Below are 20,519 nucleotides of genomic sequence, written 5' to 3'. Positions count from 1 at the left end.
TATTCCAGGGCCTCCCCACCCTCCCAGCCAGGAATTCCTTCCCTGTATCCCATCTCTCCCTGCCCTCTGGCAGTTTAAAGCCGTTCCCCCTTGTCCATCACCCCATGCCCTTGCCCCAAGCCTTAAACCCCGTCCCGCTTTGGGACCCAGCTCCTCCCTCCCTTCTTGCCCTGTGGTTTGTGTGTAGCTCTCCTGCTGCCGCTGCTTCTTTCCTCCTCTCGCGCACATTATTCACATCCTCCCGCATTATTCACATCCTCCCGCACTGTTTATTCCGCCTCACACCTCAGCCCGGCATTGCTGCCCGGGACCGAGGCCATTGCGCTGCTCCCCGGGACCGGGGCCATTGCGCTGCTCCCCGGGACCGAGGCCATTGCGCTGCTCCCCGGGACCGAGGCCATTGCGCTGCTCCCCGTCCGCTCCCATCCCAACGCGCGCCGGGTGCCGCCCCACACTTTGGACCCTCCTCGCTTCCCGTCCGCCCCAGGGGAGCGACCGGCAGCGGAGCCGCAGCTTCACCCGGAGGAGGCGGTGGCGGGACGCGAGCCCTGAGGCAGCCGAGCCGCTTCCTCCTCCTCCCTCCTCCTCCTCTTCCTCCCCCCAAAGATGGCGGCGGAGCCCGCGGATCAGTACTGCGTGGCCGAGGAGCGCAGCGGCCACTGCGCCGTGGTGGACGGGAACTTTCTCTACGTGTGGGGAGGATACGTGGTAAGGCGGGCGGGGGGACGCGGGGGAGCCGGGAAGGAGCGCGGGGAGCGGAGCCCCGGGCATGGAGAGCGGGGCACGGTGGGGGGGGGGTCCCGCCGCCGCCGCCGCCGCCGCCGCCGCCGCCGCCGCCCCTCAGCCCTCGGCGGGCGCCCGGGGCCGCGGCGCGGGCGCTGATTGGCTGCGGCGGCCGCGCGCCGTTCGAATGGCGGCGGGAGCGCTGAGGGGACAGCGGGGACGGCGCTGAGGGGACAGCGCTGAGGGGACAGCGGGGATGGCGCTGAGGGGACACCGGAGGCCGCTCCGAGCGCCTCGTCCCGCCACCCTTTCGCTGCTCGGGCACTTCCACGATCAGCGCCCTCCTCCTGTCCTGTCCTGTCCTGCCCTGCCCCGTTTGCGGCCGCCTCCGTCACGGAGCGCGTGTGGGGAAGGGCTGGCGGAGCCGGTTCGCTCCCGTCTCCCTTTCCCACTCGCCCTTCGTTCCTCAGCGCGTCTCCCTTCGAGCCTCCGCGGCTGGAATTTGTGCCTCAGTTTTTTTCCAGGGTGTAATTCACGTTCTCGCTGTGGAATCCCCGCGTTTTTTATTTATTAGTAGTTGTGTGGTGCTTACAGTGTGGTTTTCTCCCGTTGAAAGCTCTGCTGTCACCTCAAAAACGAGCTGGTGGCAGGCTAAAGCCTACTTCTTTTTTTTTTTTTCCCCATTAAAAAACCCCACTTCCAGTTCTGTCCTAAGTAAATCCTTTTGCCGTCACCTCAAAAACAAGCGGGTGGCAGGCTAAAACCTATAATTTATTTATTTATTCATAAAAAAGAATACTTTTCGTTCTGTCCTAAGTAAATCCTTCTGCTGTCACCTCCAAAACAAGCTGGTGGCAGGGTAGAACCCACTTTTTTTTTTTTTTCCTCATAAAAAAGAACATTTCTGGTTCAGTCATAAATAAATCCTTGTGTCTTTTAACTCTATGAATTCAACCCGAAAGGGAGCTAAGAATGATACCACATTAAATCCATCCACTTAGTATTACATGTTATTTTTCCGTTTATATTTATCTGTTCGTCTTATCTGCCTGTGCACATTGGCTATAAAATTGAAAATAACTGTGCTTGGTGTAATTCCTGGTGTTGATCAGGTGGTAACTGTTAATTCTATAAAGATATTTCATATTCTATCTATATTTTTCATGGACTAAAGTAACTTTAAAATGTTCAGAGCAAAGAACTCTAGTGGGAGACTCTTGGATTTAAACTCATAATGTTCTGTAGAACTAAATATCCCCTGAATCTCTGGTAATCTAAAATAGTTTTTATGCTCTGGTCTTTAGAACTAATGAACTCAGTGTTTTCAAAGATTTTCTAATAAAAAGTTGTGCTTTTATGGCACATTCAAAACATAAAACGTGTATTAAATTTAGCAGCTAAACTTTGCAAGTGTTCTTAGTAGTTTTACGTATTTATCTGTTGAAAATATTATGAAAATTGTTGCTCTATAAGCAACCCTTTACATAGATAAATCATTTTTCACGTGTTGCTGGTGGTTGCTGGATCTGCCAGGAATGTGTAACAGCAGGGCAGATGTACCTGGCAGAATAAATGTACCAAAAATTGGATGTGCCTGCCTGCTTGGCACTTTTCAGAGTGAAAAAAAAAATCATAATAAAACATCATTTGAAGGCATGGATATCAGTAACTGAATTGTCACTAATTAGATCTCAGTTTTGTATTTAACTTCTTCACATTCATGTAATTTTGAGCCAGTTTTTATTTATTTACTGACTCTGGCTTCTTACTCACTGCCAGGCTTTAATTTCTTCCTAGTGCCAAGGCAATAATTAATGCTGTAGTTGTTACTCACCATGACTACTGCATTTTTTTGGGCTTCCTTCTCCTGTTTGTTGTTTTTCCTCATCTTTATTTTTCAAAATATTTTTCTTTCTTAATGACCTCTGTTTAGAAGTCTTCATAATTTTTTTCCACAGAAAAATCAATTTTCTCCTTTATATTTGACATCTTAGTCTTTCAAGTTACTGCTGCAAGTAACTTTTTGTGTTTTCAGTCCACTTTTTATATTCTATTTTTTCTTCTGCATTTTTCCACTCTGCCAATGGAAACATTCCTTATTAAAAGTATCTAAAATTCGTTTTAATTCAAGAGCTTCAAATCTGGTTGATTGTTCCACATCTTTTCGTGGCAAAATATTGAGTTGGTCAATCTGTGCCTTTACTGAGCAGTCCTGAGGAGGAATGAAGTTGTTTATTTTTAAAATAAATTAGTTTTATCATCAGAGCAGTAACACTGGGGTGTGACTTCTGCTCTGATGTCCTTGAGATCATTCAGTGTTGCTAAGTAATATGGCTTTGGCATTTCATGTGCAAACACAAGAAGCAGAAGTGATTTTAATATTTGCATGTTCCCCTTTCAGTCCATTGAAGAAAATGAAGTTTATCTGCCCAGTGATGAGCTCTGGATCTATGACATGGACAGTGGGCTATGGCAAGTGGCATTTTATATTAAATTTATCTTGATTTATTATCTAAAGCTGCTTTTTGTCACTGATCTGCAGGGAAAAGGCTTCAGGGACGTTGGTCATGTTAAATAGCAGGTGTTTAATGTCAACACTAAAGGACAGACCTGTGCAGGCAAATTAACTCCAGGAAACAAAATCCTTGCTGAAGTCTTAATTATTGTGTGCAAGGCAATGTTGGAAATGGTTGGCTCCAGGCTCTGTTAACACAGGTGCATTCACCTGGCAGTTTATTTTGGCTTCGTTTTTTTTACATTAACTTTGATGTTAGAACAGTTAAACACTGGCTCCTTGGGCTCTTGATCTAGTTACAGTTAGGTGTTTGTTATATTGGTATTAATTCCATATACATTGCAACTCAAAAATAACTCAGAACTTCCCCTTTTTCTCTTTGCCTCCACTTTATTTCCCCCCCCTTTTTGTTTGCTTCTCTCTCCTTTCTCTCTCCTTTTTTCCCCCCCTTTTTTTCCCCCCCTTCCCCCCCCTTCCCCCCCCCCCTTTTTTTCCCCTTTTCCTCTCTTTTCTCCTTTTTCCCCCATTTCTCTTTTTTTTCCCATATTTTCCCCTTTTTTCCTCATTTCTTTCCCCCTACAGACCATGATTTGCTGTCCCTTCCCTGTGGGACAGGGTTCCCCAAATTCCCTTCACTCTCCTTGGTTTTCCCTGCTGTCCCAGTGCAGCATTTTGTGCTCCCAGGGATCAGGGAAGTGATCTGGGTCAAACAGAACTTTTTTCCTGGGGTTTTATTTAACCAGGATCTGCTCCTGGCCTGCCTGAGCTCTCAGCACATTTTCACACATGCAGCTGAGTGCAGGGCACAGCAGGAGCCTCAGTTTTCCATTTCTGACATCCCAGCAATGCCAGATTCTCATTTCAGGAATTCCTGGAGTTAATAGTATGTCCAGATTTAAAATAATTAATGTTTCAGCTCTACTAAAGCTCTTCTAATGTGACTTTCACCTCCAGAAAAATCCAGATATTTTATAAGCACAACTTCACTTACAGCTCCTAATCCTAATTATGGCCCAAACTATATTTTTCACCTTTTAAATCTAAAAATTCTGACTAAAACTGTGTGGGATTGTAACATTTTGACAGATTTGAAGGGGCTTAAATGTATTTTTTTAAATTACAGGACAATGCACCTGATGGAAGGGGAGTTACCCACCTCCATGTCAGGCAGCTGTGGGGCCAGCATCAATGGGAAGCTGTACATTTTTGGGGGATTTGATGATAAAGGATACAGCAATCGGGTATTGTAATTTTTTTTTCCCATAACATTATATTTTAATAAGCACTAATACTGACCTTGCTGTTTATCTGGTGTATTTGTATTTAAATTAAAGAGAAATTCGAGGAAAAGCTTTATTTTTCTAAAACTTTCTATATTATGCCAATGTTTTCCTTAGTGGTTTTTAAAAATATTTTGACAACTTTAATTGAGATTAATCTCTAAATATCACTTTTATTTTTGCTCTTTGGTAGCAATTCACTGCTTTAAATAATCAGGTAATAATTAAGATTAAAATAGAGCTACCAGCCTTTCTTGTAACTGAAATCTGAATTAACAAAATAGATGAAATCAGTTGTTTTATCATTTAATACAAATAAAGTCAAAATTGACTCCTGACTAGAAAATCAGTCAAGTGGAGCCTCTCATGACATTTTCTGCCAATTCTCCCACTTTAATTTTGTTTTTGTGATTTATTTGCTATTGTAAACTCACTGCCAGTTCCTCTTTTATTTCCAGGCTTCTGGGGGTGGGGGTGGTTTGTTTTTTTTCTGGTGGTGATTTGTTCTTTATACTGAAAACATTGTGATTTCTTTTTCCTTTCAAGCTCTATTACGTCAATTTGAGAACAAAAACCGGAACCTACAGGTGGAAAAAAATCACAAATTTTAAAGGTCAACCTCCCACACCTCGTGATAAACTTTCCTGCTGGGTGTACAAAAACAGGTAACACGTAAGAAATATTTAATTTGTGTTAATTGTAGAGAGAAAGTGTTAAAAAGTCAAGAGAATTTGGGTTTGGGATGGAGGAAACTCTGATTTTTAGCTGGGGGATTTTGTAACAACTTTGTAGCAGAGTTTCCTCCCATGTGAGCTGAAGTAATGATAAATAAAACCCCACTTTAGGAGAGGGGTGAAATATTTAGGGAAGGTTTGTGGAATGTTTTAGACTTTAGAAAGCTATTCTGCATCTATTACATGATTTTAACACATTAAAAAACAGCATCAAAGTTATTTTCTCTGTTCTATTCTTTATTTTAAGCATTAAATTATTACCTGCAATAAATCCATTTAGTTTATTTCCAAGGATTTGGCAGCTCCAAAGGCATTTCAGTGATTATTTTTATCTTGCAAGGGCTGAGTCAGCCTGGACGTTTGTGTTGGAAAAGTGACTAAATGTGTTCAGAAAACAGACTTGGCTAAACAGAAATATTTCAGATTTTGTGTTTATTATGGAAAATGTCTGGATAATGAGGCAGAAGTGATCACAAGCAGGTGCCCTGTCAGTGATTTATTATTAAATCTGTTACAAACAAGTCAGAATGTGATTTATAGTGAACATTTTCAGATGGAAATAATTTATCTCTTTCTGGATTCCACACCTGAAGAGGATTTTGAATAAGCTGTGCAATGCCCCTGGGTGCCACATCTTGGTTTTGTAATTCTAATTTAACTGCAAGAGATTGGAAAATACAGATATTTGAGCAGCTCCCTAGCTGTTAACACAAGACTGTTCAAAACTAAATGCATTTTTTCAGAGTATTGTTCCATCTGCATGCTGAGAAAATCACCTCTTTTAGATGATAGAATGGAACCTTTAGATATAAAAAAAGATGATTTATAAATGGTCCTTTCCTGGGTGGAATATTGGGCTGGGAGAGGTATGTGAGGATCCTTGAAATGGGAGATTCAGTAGTGCTTGGTTGAAAAAATTAATTTTAAGCCAGAAAGAGACTTTTTGTGTCCCTTGGGACAAACCTTGGGAACATTTCATGCCAAAAGTTGGACACAGGAGGCCAAAAAATACAGCAGGAGCTCAGGAATTTCACTAGGGAAGGGCAGAGAAGGAGGCATTTCACTGTCCTGGCTGCTATTTCCCATTTTTGCCTGAAAACAGCACTAAAAATAAACTTCTGGAGAGGGGAACAGAGGCTTTGAGGTGTCATTTAATAATTTCCTCCTGTGGGTGTCAGTCAGGTTTATTGAGGGTGTGGCTCTGACCTTCACCTTGTTTAGGTTTGCATCATCAGGTGCAAAAAAAAAAAAAAAATTCTCATTGTTTTTATTCCTGCTAGTGCTCTAGTAACCCAAAGTAGTCATTATTACAGCTTATTCATTTTAATCTTATTTACAGAAGAGCTCAAAGAACTGGTTTTGTTGTTTCAGGCTAATTTATTTTGGAGGTTATGGCTGCAGGAAGCACAATGAGCTCAGTGATTGTTTCGATGTCCACGATGCATTTTGGGTAAGAGATTTGTCCCCATTCCCACTGATTTGTGCTTTCTGATTGGGAAAAAAAAAAAAAAAAAAAAAAAAAAGATCATTTTTATCATCCTTGATGAGCATGAAAATCTGATTTTTCTTTTATTTATCACATCAGCAGAAAATGCAAATTTGGAATCTTTTTAAGGTTTGAAATTCCAAATATTGCACGTTGGGAGTGGTGCTTGTTCCACATATTCCAAGTTCCAATGCTGGGCTTGGAGTGCAATTAATTAAATGTTGTCAAAGCAGGAGAAAGGCAGGATTTTAATCTGAGGGCATATTTTAAAGCTGAAAATCCCAGAACATTTTATCATTTATTTCTTTGAAGTAACATTAGGGAATTCAGAGCTTCCTGAGTCTAACTGAAAAATACTCTGGGTTAATTTATTGAATTTATTCTCCAGAAGGATGTCTGAATTATCAACTTTCCTACAGTAATTTCTTATAATTAATACAAAGATGACTGAGCAGAGTATTGACAGGAAGCTCCTGACATCAAATGTTAAAGATTGACACAAAAGAATTGATTTTTTACTATTATTTCTTTCTCAGTGTGTTACAATAAAATTTAGAAGGTGAAATTTGCTGCAGTGTTTGATCTTGGTGCCCAAAGCCAATTTTCAGGTGTCACCAGCCTGAACATCCCTGAGAGCTGCTGACCTTCAACTGAATCTAAGCTGCTGCAGCATGGTTAAAAACTGTTAAAAATATCACCACATCTCTTAATGAAATTGCCCATTTTAGTGTATTTTCTATTTGGACAGATCCCTTCCAGGTTTGTATCCTTCAATAAGCAGAAAGATTTTAAAATAAAATATGTATTTTTTTAATTTTTTTTCAGGAAGGACAGATATTCTGGGGATGGCACAATGATGTTCATGTTTTTGATACAACCACACACACCTGGTCTCAACCAACAATTCGAGTGAGTGGTTTTTAGTCTCACATCTTGACACAATTGGGATTTTACTGAGTTTTGAATAATTATTGTGCTCTAGAAGTTGGGGACACCTCTCACTGTCCCAGGCTGCTCCAGCCCCAATGTCCAACCTGGCCTTGGACATTCCAGGGATCCAGGGGCAGCCACAGAAAATCTGGGAATTCCAGCCCAGCCAGGGATTCCCAATTCCCAATATCCCATCCAATGGCACTGGGAGCCATTCCCTGTGTCCTGTCCCTCCATCCCTTGTCCCCAGTCCCTCTCCAGCTCTCCTGGAGTCCCTTTAGGCTCTGCAAGGGGCTCTGAGCTCTCCCTGGAGCCTCCTCCAGATGAACACCCTCAGTTTTCCCAGCTTGGCTTCAGAGGGGCTCCAGCCCTTTGGAAAATTCTCTCCATGTATAATTACCTGTCACAGATAACAGGAGAGCTCTGCCTTATTGAGCTGAAAATATTCTATAAAGTTCATAAAATGCAGCTGAGTTTCTGTAAGAACTCAGTAGAAGTTGTGTATTTTAAAGAGTGCCTGGCAGCATTTTATGGTCTTTACAAGATGTTCTAAAATCCCTATAAAACCAAATGCAAAATCTAAAATTACCATTGCAAAGTAAAAGCCAGTTTTGCCACCTTTAGTTGTGATTTACACAGGGAGGACTTTCTGGCACGTGGATATAACATCAGATTTTAAGATGTGATTTGAAGAGGTTTTAGTAGCAATTCCTGATGATTTGTAGATCAGAAAATAAAAGTGTCCAGGAGATTTGCTGATGTTCTAAAGGATTATTTTGTTCTTTCAGGGTGGAGATCCACCTCAGCCTCGAGCAGCTCACACATGTGCTGTGCTGGGAAATAAAGGTTACATCTTTGGAGGACGAGTGCTGGTAATTCAATATTTTCTTGTCAGTCATATTATTTTCTTGGCAGTTTGGTTTTTTTGTCATTTTGTAGTAGGAAAAAAAAAAATCCCAAATGTCTTTGGCCTTACCTGGATGTTCAGGGCTCTGAATTCAGGATGCTGCTTGTCATCAGCCTCTACTAAAAGAAGAATATTTCTGTCTGTAGTATTAATGATTGTCCCAAAAAAAGGTAAAACACAGATGATTGTCTGGTCAATAACAGATTTTACAATTGAATTTTGTCATTTTTTGCACATAAGTGACTGAAGTACAGATGTCTGGAAGAGGTAATAGACAAAAGGATGCAATCTGTGCATATTTAATTTAGGGTTGGATTGTGGCTGGGTAATTTAAACTCTTCCTGACTTTTTTTTAACTTACAAAAGCCATAGGCACCACCCCCCTGGTTATCTGTACCTAAAATCCATGAAGCCACCACTGGTAAGCAGGGAGATACTCAAACCTCTCAGCAACACTTGGAATTTCTCCAGTGCTAATTAAAGGAGATTTTCTACTCAGTTCCTCTCTGCTGAAGCACTGATGTAAGAAACAGATCCTGTAAGGCAAGTTAAAAACCTTCCCAATTTCAGTGACTGTGTTTGATTTTTAATTTAAGTTTTTAGCTCTTTTCACTACAGCTGGTTTAGAACCTTTAATCCTACTCAGCTAGAGGATGAGCCTGGATGTTTTCTGTCTCCAAAAAGTGAAGAAGCTTCTGAGAGCCCCCAGTGCTGTGTTCCTGCAGTTCTGGTCTAAAAAAAAAAGAAAGAGAAGGAATTAGTTTGGGAATGAACATATTCCAGCTCCACCTTGGAAAGCTGCCACAGCCTCAGCCCTGTATTCCCAAACCCTGGCAAACAAAGCAGTGTAGAACTGCACTTTGTTCCCCATTCCCTGATTTTCCTGCTGGAACGTTCCTTTGGCAAATCTGCATTCTTTCCAGACAGAAACCAGCCCCACACAGCAGGCAGGGGCAGAGTGACCACACCATGTCCAGCCACCTCCCACACCTGCAGGAAGTTTTTATTGCAGTTCCTCTCCAGAGCAAACAGAAAAGAAAATAGTTTTAAGTTGATCCTGTTTGTTCTTGCCATTATGTGACCTTTGATTCAGGATCTCTGGAATTGTTGCTTGAGAGAGCTGCACTCAGCACCTCCCAGAGCTGTAGGCTTGGACAAACTGGGTTTGCAAATAACTGAAGGAAATAAAAGGTATTTGAGGAGATGGAAAAATTGGAGTTATCCGTGCCCTGAGTGAGCCCTGGACTTGCTCTGTCCTGAACCACAGCCAAGTCCTGCTCCTCCCTCAGGGAGCTGAGAGGGAAAAATCCCAAATGTGGAGATGTAAAGATCCCTTGGATGGTTTGGTCCTGCCCTGCCAGTTACTCCTGAGCATCTCCAAAGTCTCCTTCCCTCAGGGTTCTGTCCCTGAGGGCTCTGTGCTCCCCCCAGGGTTGCTGCACTCTTGAACTGCTCTGGGACTCCAGCTGGGCTTTCGTGCAGCCTCTGCCAGTGAAATTCTGATTTAGCTGGAGCTCACCTGTCATTCCTCCATTGCTGCCCTCAGAGGATTTGCCCTCAGGCTTCTGTTTAACTCTGTTTGACTACAGCATTCTGATCTCAAAAGGTTTTTTTTCTCTTCAGCTTCCTTAAAAACTTGCTAAATTTCAGTGAAACCACTTGGGAACCCGTGTCAGAGAAGAGTGAAATTGTGGAAAGCTGTGTTTAATTCTGTAGGAGAGCAGCAAGTGTAATTTTCACCTTGGTGATTTTTATTGATCCATTTTCTATCTTAGAAATAAATGGAAGGAAACATAAAAAGGTGAGGGAACATTCAGTGGGGCTTGAGGAATTAATGTAAGTCATGAAAAGAAAAAGCTAAAGACAGCAGAAAAAACACTAAATTTCCTGACACCAGGAATAATTCCTCCCCAAAGGATGAAGTTTTGCTTTTCTCCAGAAATTAAGGAGCAAACACGGGGTTGCTCTGCTCCTCCTTCTCCTTCTAGTTCACCATAATACAAATCTTCCCAGGGAAAAGGCTCTGCAAGGAACCAGAAAGGGCCAGGAAGTGTCATGAGGCTTCTCCTATTCATCTTTCTGGGAGGAAAGGGCACCTTTTTCCAAACTTGGAGCTAGAACTGGTAAAAGAAGATGATGATGATGATGATGATGATGGTGGTGATGATGATGATGATGAGAATCAGTTGTACCAGGAATCATTTGAAAGCAGGCTCAGAAGTGTTTTGTGGACTCAGTTCCTTCAGGTAAGCCCCTGGAAAAACAGACATGGGAGAAAGTGGGAAGGAAGGCGAGTTAGTCCAGAAGTTGATGTGAGTCTTATGTTTGATTTAAGTGGAAAAATTTCATGTTGAGAATGAAGTAAACTAAACCAAAGTCTTTGCAGCAGCTCTTCACACATCTGGTGCCTTAATGTAAGCATGTTGATATTTCCTGTCACCCCTCCTGTCAGCAAAGCTCAGAAGATCCATGGAGCTGCAATCCTTCTTTTGGCAAAACTTGGAGCTGGAATAGCTTTTGGTTGGAAATCCAGGAGGGAGAGCTGCAGAATTCCCTGTCCCAGCAGTGAGCTGGGAATAATAATGTCACCCTTAAAGCCTTTCCTGGTGCTAATCCTGAGACAAAGCAGGTCCTGCTTAACGTGCACTGGGCTGCAAAGAAATGAACTTGCAGAGTTCCCTTGGAGCTCCAAGGGAAATGCCAACCCTCTTAGGAGGTTTGGTGCTCTTAAGCCAATTAAAAATTATTTCAGAATGATGACAGAGAGCAGGAAAAAGAAATCCATGAGAAATTACAGGAGAAGTGTATGGCAAGTGATGATCCTATAAACCTGTGTGGTTCCAGCTCCCAAAGAAGGGTTGGGTAGAAAGGTGCTTTTATTTGTTAAAGGCCCGAATCTTGGACAGCTGGTGGTGTTTTGAATTCAAAATGAGGTTGCTGTAATTATTCTGCATCTGTCCAGCTGTTAAATCATGAGAATGCAAAGATTGTAACACATTGATTTCCCAGGGAGCAGGAAACAGAGAAATTCTCCATCTTCTGCCTAAAGCCTAGGAAAGGAAAAGTCAGCAAGGAGGTCTTGAACAGGATCCTCTTGAAACCTTAATTTTCAACATAACAGCAACTTTGTTTGCTAGGTATCCTTCACATCAAATTGTATTACTCCAGCACAATTGGATATTTCCAGTTGCACAGGCCAGGATGTTGGGTTTGCCCCAAATGTACAGAAGATCCCAAGTGCATTTTGCTTTTTGCTTGGATGATTTGATCCCCTCATCCCCTTCAAAGCCACCAGAAGGAGCAGGAAACTGGATAGAATTGGCATGGAAGACAGATCTATTCCCCTGGCTGTCAGCTGGACCACACTTGGTTGTTTTTAGTCACCCTCTTGAGGGATAAAATGGCTCAGAAAATGCCCCAAACCCTCACAATCTGCTTGTCTTTATCCTGTTACCCTCCCCAAAACGTTGGTTGCCATTCCCTTCCCAGGACAGCAGGGTTAGCACAACTTGGCAGAGGAGGTTGCAGCATTCCTGAAAAAGCCCTCCTGATCCCTGAAATCCCTGAGAGACTTCCCAGAGCTCTGCTGGACAACTCTGGAGGTTTCTCAGCCTCACTCCTAGGGCTACAACCCCTCCTTTCAGCCTAGCTCTGCCTCAGAGGATCTGCAAGCTGGAAAAAGGCTTTTTCTAATAGATCTATGGACTGCCCAGGGAGAAAAGGAGTTGGAAGGTAAGGCAAGAAACATTTCCCTACTTCCCAGATGGTTTTTGCAGTTTCCCCAAGGGAATCACAGCTCCCAGTCAAGCAAAGAAAAGTTTTTATCACCTTCTTCACCACCCCTAAGGCAGGCAGAGACTCCCTCCATCTCAAATCCCAGGCAGATCAGCAAGTGGAAAGATTTCCCATTTTTATGGCAAATGCTAAAAGGTCCTAAAACCTTGCTGGTGGTCACTTTGTGAAAGGAAAAGAGGGAAAAGCACAAATGATGGACTTTTTTTGGGAATATACAGAGTACAGCACTCAGAGGAGTAGTGAGAGACAGGAGGATACAAACTTCTGATCCCAGTGTCAAGGAAAATCACACAAGACAACAATAATAGAGTTAAACACCTTCTGCATTTCCCTGCCAGGAGTTCTGTGGATGGAAGTTAAAAACATTTGCAGGAATTGGATAAATACCACAAAGTTCTTCACTTTTTAGAAGCTAAAATTGGCCCCATAGTGCTTTTGCATGACTGGAAATATTTCTGCCAAGCACTTTTCCTGAGAGTTGCATGATTTTTGTGAGGAGAAAAGCTTTTCATCTGCCACATAATTCAGATTTATATTAAGGCACATGAGTACAGATTTCTTCAAACTATTGGTGCTTGGAATATTCTGTCCCAGGAAGGCCTCACTGAAATACTTTGTTTATTGTTTGCTTCAAATAACCCAAGTGGGATTTTTATTTCTTTGTTTTAGCAAACCAGAATGAATGATTTGCACTGCCTGAATTTAGACACTTGGACTTGGTCTGGAAGGTAAGTTTGCATTTGTAACACTTAAAACTGAATTTAGAAGATGGAAACATATTGGAAATAGTTCCAGAGCTATTCCTGCTGCTTTTCCATGAGGAAAATGAGGGTTTGGGGACTTGTAACAGCTGCTGGATTGTGATTTCAGTGGAATTGAATTTGATAGTGGTTATTAAACTTTTCCTGCTCTGCACCAGAGCATTGGTGGTGCTGTTTAAAGCACAGCATGGAGTGATTTAACACCCTCATTTTCAGGCTGGGTACATTTATCCATCTGGAATTCCAGGTTTTAGGGCTTTTTGAATGTTGGGTTTATTGCCTGTAGTTGGGCTAATTACAGCACAAATTGGGAAAAGACCATAAAAGACAATGAAATCCTAAAAAAATTCCGATTTTTTTCCAAAATTCAAGTTATTTCTATATTGTGATCCAAGAATAGCTCATAACACTTAACTATGATTTTGTGTAGTGTATATATAAATAATTACATATTTATATGTTGGATCACTGTAAATTTAGGAATCTGTTCAGCTGTTGCAGCACCTATGCAAAGAGTCTTTGAGAGACTGAAAAAAGAGATTTTAGACTAAAATAAAAATCACCTTAAGATATTGGGGGGAAAAAAAAGAGTTTTCACAGTCTGCTGCTGTTGGCACCTCACAGGAGATAAAGTATTCACATTTATTTATTCGTTATTTATTTCATCTCCTAATCACAAAAAGAGCCAATAATTATTTATTAATAAAGAATGATTTTATTTACTACCCAGTCAAGTTTTTTTTCTTTTCTTACTCAACTCTGCACAGCTTTCTTAAGGAATTGCATCACAGGAACCTGCTAACCCAGGATTATCATCCAGCAGGAGATTGCAAAATTCATTTCAGTTGCCACTACCCAAAAGTTCCTTTTCCTGCCTTGAGCTCTACTAAATTGTCATTCAATATTTGGTTTTTTTTCTGGTATTGGGATCATTTCTTGTGCATGAAAATTGATATTTTATCATTATTCAGTATCTGTTTGATTTTTTTTTTTTTTTTTAGTGATCAAAGCCTCTTTGCCAATTTTAAAGCCTCTTTTCTTCACTTGGATTCAAACAAATATTGCAACTTGGCCTTGAGTGCCAGGTTTAGCAGGGCACTTTTGCAATCCCTGTTTAATTCTCTCTGATAAACTGGGGTTTTTTTGGGATATCAGGATCTTTAATATTCACATTCTCAAGCAAACTCAACTAAAATAAAATCAATTTCAAAGCAGCTCAGCTGAAACAGATTTCAATTCTATATTTTTTGAACATGAGATTTTATCAATAATAAAACCTCCCATCTGTTTTGTACTTAGGAAATCCCCTCTTTACTAATATTTATTTCAAAATCTGGGTGAGCAGCAGCTTGAAGAGGTGGTAGCTTTTGGATCAGAGGTAAAGCCACAATCCTTGTGTCATTTAAAATCATTTTCCTTGGAGTGGAGCCCCTCAGGACTGATCCAATTTTATCTCAATTAAGTGTTTCCCTACATGTACATGGCATTTATTTGGGTATTTATTTATTTTTTTTTCACTGGGAAAATACCCAAAGTGGTTCTAGGACAAACAGAAATTTTCTGCCAAATGAATTTTCATCAAATTTGGGTGGGTTTTTTTTATTTCTTTCTTTCACCCAGGATTAATATCAGTGGAGAGAAGCCCAGAGATCGTTCCTGGCACACACTGACCCCCATAGGGGATGACAGACTTTTCCTTTTTGGTGGACTAAGCTCTGATAATGTTCCTTTGAGTGAGTAATTTACAGTAATCTCATTAATTATAATTCTGCTGTGCATTTCAAATCACACAAACAGGGTATGGGATAGTTCACAGGAGTTGCTTTTGCAGAAAAGTTCGGTTTTTTTTTTCCAAAAACCTGAAATTAGCAAAAATTATTTTAAGATAAATAATAATTCCACAGATAAATCCATTGGGAGGGGATGATTTACTCAATTTACCCAAAAGAAAGGGATTATGTGTGTTTTAATTCCAGATTTCAGTGCAGGGAGGGTTCTGGGACAACATGAAATTACAAAGAGTGAAAAGATGCAGCTTTGTGAAGTGCTGAATAAACATGCTCTTAGAACTGTTTGTGTGAATAAAAAGAGATTTTTTTTTTGTCCAAAAAATCCCATTAATGAGTGTTCTCACGTTGCAGGTGATGGTTGGATCCACAGCATTGCAACAAATGGATGGAAGCAGCTCACCCATCTGCCCAAGAGCAGGCCCAGGTAGAGAAATATAAATCATGTGTGCTCACATGGAATAATTTTTCAAAATTAACCCATTTTTCAATTCCTGAGCGGTATTTTTAAAGAATATTTTAGAATATTAATGCAGTGTGGTTGAATAGTTAGCTTTAACACATTTTTTTGCCTTCATACCTCATTTTTTAATTTATGTATTTGATGTTATATTTGCATGAAAAGATGTTTTTGGGGTGAAGGATCTGGGTGTCCAATTGACCTGGTGCTCTGTAGTCAAATTATTGTTAAATAAACAAAACCATAAAAAATGGAGGAATTAACCAAGGAGAGTAATAAAAGCTCATTAATATTTCTACATTATTAGAAACAGAGGAGGAGAGAACCATGAAAAAGTTGATGCCTCTTTGAGGGTTCAAAAGCAAAATTGAGTTTTAACCCAGTGTTTGAAACATTATCTGTGTTTCTAAGTTCAAAACTATTGAATTGATTTGTTGTAGATAGTTAATATTCAGATTTACATTGAATTCATTTCCTACACTCACACAGGAACTCCCAGCACAATTTTATATCCATTTTTTGTGCTACAAAAATGTCCAGTTCTGCTTACTGCAATATCTTCACCTTAATTAATTTTTTCCTGTTTTATCCTATTCTGGGCTGTCTTTTAAACACAACAGCCACAGCTAAAACAACTTTTCTGCCTTCTTATTACCCTTCAAACTCTCCCAAGCCCAAAGAAACTCAGACCTCAGCCTCACCAAAGATTTTCCTTTTATGATCAGTGATATTTTTATGATCTTTAAGGACTGAGGAGTCTTCAAGCACAGCACAGCAGGAGCAGCCAGGGGTCTGTGCTCAGTTTTTGAGTCTCCCAAACCTTGCCTGTGGTGGGATTTTTCCTGGGGAGCAGCCCCAGGAGCAGCACTTCCAGGGGATTTTGGGATTTGGATTGTAGGGCTGAGGACCTTTCTTAGACCTAAATCTTTATAGAACTAAAGAACCTCCCTTCCCTCAACCAAACCCCAAAACCTCATTGACTTTTTTTAGGAATTCTCAGAATCTTAGGGTTGGAAGTGACCTCTGGAGATCCTCCAGTCCAGCCCCCTGCCAAGGCAGGCTCACCTGGAGCAGGTGACACAGGGATGTGGCCAGGGGGATTTGGGACACAAATTTTCTGCAGGATTCCTGCAGCTGGAAAAGATGTAAATCAGTTCTGTTGCTCTTAAAATGCAGAGCAGTAATATGTCTATGTGTACTTCTTTTATATATTTCTCTTATTGTGTAATAAAATTCATTAGTGTCTTTTCCTGATGCTTCTGCAAATCTGATTCCCTCTCTAAATTCTGTAGAGAATCATTTCCTTCAACCTCCAGTTTTAGCAGTTTTTAAAAAATTGCTTTCTCAGGTGATCCTGAATTGGTAGAAACACTGTTCCTCTCTCTGTTTAAATAGACACCAAACTGTTTAAGCCCTGGATTCCCAATGTTTTCATTCCCATGTAATGCTGTTGCTGTAGCTGCAAGAGCCCTGTGTGATTTCAATAACTTGCTTTGTTAGAATGTTTAGGTGATAAGTTAGAGCAGCCCATGGGAGGACAGAAACTCTCAGGCAGTAGGAAAATCCTCAGGTTTCAAGCTAGAATGTCAGCAGAGTCCAGGCAGGAAAGGCTTCCCAGTGTTCTCCGTGACCAAGGCCAGAGTTTCCCTAATGCAGATCAGGCAGAGACAGATCTGTCCACAGGTATGAGGAAGGGAAAAGGTGAGGTACCTCCTAAGGACTGATGTGAAGGGACAAACAAAATGGGAATGTTGATTCTTTTTTTTTTTTTTTGCATGAAATTTCAGTGGTGCTTTTGATTTTGGTTCTAAAGTCCATCAGCAGTGGTGATAGATGAGAAAAATCTAATAATGAAGAATAAACCCCACGAGGGGTGGCTGCTGGAGGGGCAGGGTCTTTCTGAAAGATGATAAAGTCAGGCTTTTGTGGGGTCTTTGATTTCAGTTATTGACTCTCAGAAAGTGATCCCAGGATTTTCCTGTTCCAGTCTTACCCTTCCCCCAGATAATTGGAAATCCAAGTGCTCAGGGATCCACTGGGAGCCCCCCAGGCTGACAGCCACGAGAAAATTGTCCTTCTGAACCAAAGCAAGTGGAAAATTGCAAAAGGAAAAGCTTGGTTTGTAGAGTTGCCTAAAAAATTTTCCACTGTGGTGATAAATAAGACAAAGTTTATATGCCCAGAGTACAGAAAAGTCAAATAATGACAAAATGTATTGGTCTGTATGAAAATAACTCTCATGAGGTGGGGAGTCACATTGCTCTCATATTTTATATTATTAAGCAAACAAGTAATAGATTTTTTTTTGTTATTTTTTACCTGTGAAATAATGGCTTTGTCTTGCTGATAACACACAAGTCTTTTCTCTTGGGCACTCATTGTGTTTGTGGTTTCATTTCCAGGTTGTGGCACACAGCCTGCCTTGGGCAGGAGGGAGAAGTGATGGTGTTTGGGGGCAGCAAAGATGATTTGCTTTTTATGGACACGGTCAGTAAACTGCACACTGAAATCCCATCACTGGAATAATTATAATTGATATAAAACCATGGAATGGTTTGAGTTGGAAGGGACTTTAATTTCATTTAATGCTCCCCCTGCTATGGGCAGAGACACCTCCCACTATCCCAGGTTGCTCCAAGCATCACCCAGCCTGGCCTTGGACACTTCCACAGATGGGGAGTCCAAAACCTCCAAGCAAATCAATTAATAAATATATATAGAATTTTAATTGAAAAAAAAACCAACAGATTGAGTTTGGCTCAAAGAATTTGTTGAAATTGATAACTGAAACCATTACAAATTACACATCACTGAGGAAATGATTATTATTTACACATCACAGTTTATAAATTAATTATAATTTACACTGATTCCACTGAGGAATCCTCACCTGATTCTTGACCAACAGAATAGAAAGGAATTTGTAATTCACATTCCTTATAAATAGCTGGTCAAATTTAATATTTCTAAATCGTGCACGTGCTAACAAATGTGGCATTAATGGAGAAAATTGCTGAGGTAGAGAAGTTGTTTGCCATTCTAATGGTTGTTTTTTTTTTCTCTTGATCAGAGTTACTGCAGTGACTTGTTGATATTTCAGACTCAGCCTTATTCCCTGCTCAGGTGAGTCAAGAGTTACAGAATCCCAGAATGGTTTGGGCTGGGAGGGACCTTAGACCCCATCCATGGGCAGGGACAGCCCCCACTGTCCCAGGTGTTGTTTTAGCCACCTTAGAAATGTGAACGTTTAGAAATGTTTCACCCATTTCCTGCAGAAATTGGGTGAAATACCCAATTACCTCCTCAGGAAATACTTGAACCCTTCAGTGTGTGATGCTGCACAGCAGTTTAATCACTGCTGCTGTGTAATTAATGCCCTGCGTGTGCACCTGTAATTAACACCCGTAATTAATGCACATCACCGGCTTTTATTAGGTGTCATTTGTTAGAATATAAACCATCTCCTTCAATCTTATTTTTTTTTTCTATTTCCTTTTCTCAGGCTGTGTCTTGACTGCATTGGGAAGAACGCTGCTCTCTTGGAGAACCAAATTCCCTGCTTGCCATCCAAACTTCTGCAGGAAGTGCTGAAAAAAGTCACTTTTTGGGCTGCCATGACCCACAGGCAGGAGAGGAAAGCTGAGACTGAGAGACAAAGCCAGCTGCACTGCACATGAAGCAGGGCTGGGACACCTCAGAGTGGTTTGTTCATGAACTTTGCTGCTGTTCCACTGCAGCTCTGGGTTCAGCTGGGTTTCTTGAGTGAAGTTTGACAACAAATCCTTTTTATGGGAATCTCTCGTTTCCTGCGTTATGGAAAACTGATAAAACTTCATTTCTAGATAATTGTTCACCTCTGCTGTCGTGGTTTTTGACCACACAGCTCTCACAACCTTTTGTTCTTTTGGAAGGGGATATGAGCCATTTCAGCTGGATAAAATATGGTTTAAATTTAAAAATCTTCCTTGGCCTTATCCCCACCAGCCTTCCCAAAAAGATAAATTCAGCTGGGTGTCGTGGGGACATGCACACTTTGTCAGTCTTAAAGGCAACAAATTTACCACAACCACCACCAAATGTTGATTCCACCAGGCTCTGACCAAAATCCAACTGTGGAGCCCCACACCTCACACTCCCAAGTAGGAAAATCCATCAGGGAATTATGGAATTTGGAAGAAAAAGCTGCAACGAGCAACATCACCTGATCTCTATAGGAAAACTTCAGTTCTTCACCTGGATTTACTGTTTCTGTCATCAGGAAATCCTTTTGGAAATAAGTTGTATATTGTATTTTGGATGTGCAAAGTTTATATTTCATTCTTGTTAAAAAAAAAAAACAACAACAAAGTTGCTTATTTATTGTTTAAAAAAAAGTTCTGGTTATTTTTCTGTTTCAAATATTTAGTTAACAGGAGCACAGTCATTAAAATTTTATAGAGAGTTGAATCAAGAGGCATTTGGACACATTTTTAATGGTTTTAAAATCTGTAAAAATTAATTATTAGGGGAAAAAGAAGTATGGGAGGAGCAAATTTGTTTCAAAAAGGAAGTTTTGAGACTGGTTATTTTAACAGCCTAATTTTATGTGCTGAACTCCCTCCCCTCCTTTTTTGGGGAGGGGGAATTCAGGTGTCCCCCCTGAGCCCCAAGGTTTGATTTTGGGGGGCTCAGGTGCCCCCTAAGGTTTGATTTTGGGGGTTTGGGATTGACTTGGTGGATTCAGATGCCTCCAGGGTTAATTAGCAGGGATTCAGGTGCCCCCCAGGGTTCATTTTGTTGGGTTCAAGTGCCCCCAAGGTAAATTTTAGGAGGGCTGAGGTGCCCCCCACAATGTTAATTTGGAGGTTTCACATGTCCCCAGTGTTAATTTGAAGGGGTTCAGATGCTCCCAGTGGGAATTTTGTTGGGCTCAGGTGCCCCCAAGGTAAATTTTTGGGGTTGTTCAGGTGCCTTCATGGTTAATTTGGGGAGGTTCAGGTGCCCCCAATGTTAATTTAGGGTAGTTCAGGAACTCCCAGGGTTAATTTTGGGATGCGCAGATGCCCCCAGGGTGATTTTGGGGATGGTTCAGGTGCTCCCAGTGTTAATTTTGGGATGGTTCAGGTGCCCTCAGGATGAGTTTCGGGGTAGTTCAGGTGTCC

The 20,519-nt window shown here is 41.1% G+C and overlaps 1 protein-coding gene across 3 annotated transcripts; it reads left to right on the top strand.

Moving 5' to 3' along the window:
* Nucleotides 1–325: 325 nt before the first annotated feature.
* On the top strand, nt 326–19,824 carry KLHDC1 (kelch domain containing 1). Of its 3 annotated transcripts, none has more exons than XM_088166446.1 (14): nt 326–342; nt 397–708; nt 3,125–3,195; nt 4,362–4,479; nt 5,065–5,183; nt 6,624–6,702; nt 7,564–7,647; nt 8,457–8,540; nt 13,040–13,098; nt 14,752–14,864; nt 15,273–15,345; nt 17,781–17,865; nt 18,449–18,501; nt 18,881–19,824. In XM_088166446.1, exons 2-14 carry the CDS (start codon nt 607–609, stop codon nt 19,053–19,055), a joined length of 1,215 nt encoding a protein of 404 aa, XP_088022572.1. In that variant the 5' UTR covers nt 326–342; nt 397–606; the 3' UTR covers nt 19,056–19,824. The 3 variants fall into 3 exon arrangements, with proteins under 3 accessions (XP_088022572.1, XP_088022573.1, XP_014741388.1); XM_088166447.1 differs by lacking the exon at nt 326–342 and adding an exon at nt 10,564–10,821 and having other exon boundaries at nt 383–708; nt 18,881–19,725; XM_014885902.2 differs by lacking the exon at nt 326–342 and having other exon boundaries at nt 383–708.
* The last annotated feature ends 695 nt before the right edge of the window (nt 19,825–20,519 follow it).

The sequence above is a fragment of the Sturnus vulgaris genome, chromosome 6 (genome assembly GCF_052056855.1).
Source record: "Sturnus vulgaris isolate bStuVul1 chromosome 6, bStuVul1.hap1, whole genome shotgun sequence".
Classification (NCBI taxonomy): Eukaryota; Metazoa; Chordata; class Aves; order Passeriformes; family Sturnidae; genus Sturnus; species Sturnus vulgaris.
Note: the sequence above shows the minus strand (reverse complement) of the source record. Positions and strands in the feature narration are given on the sequence as shown.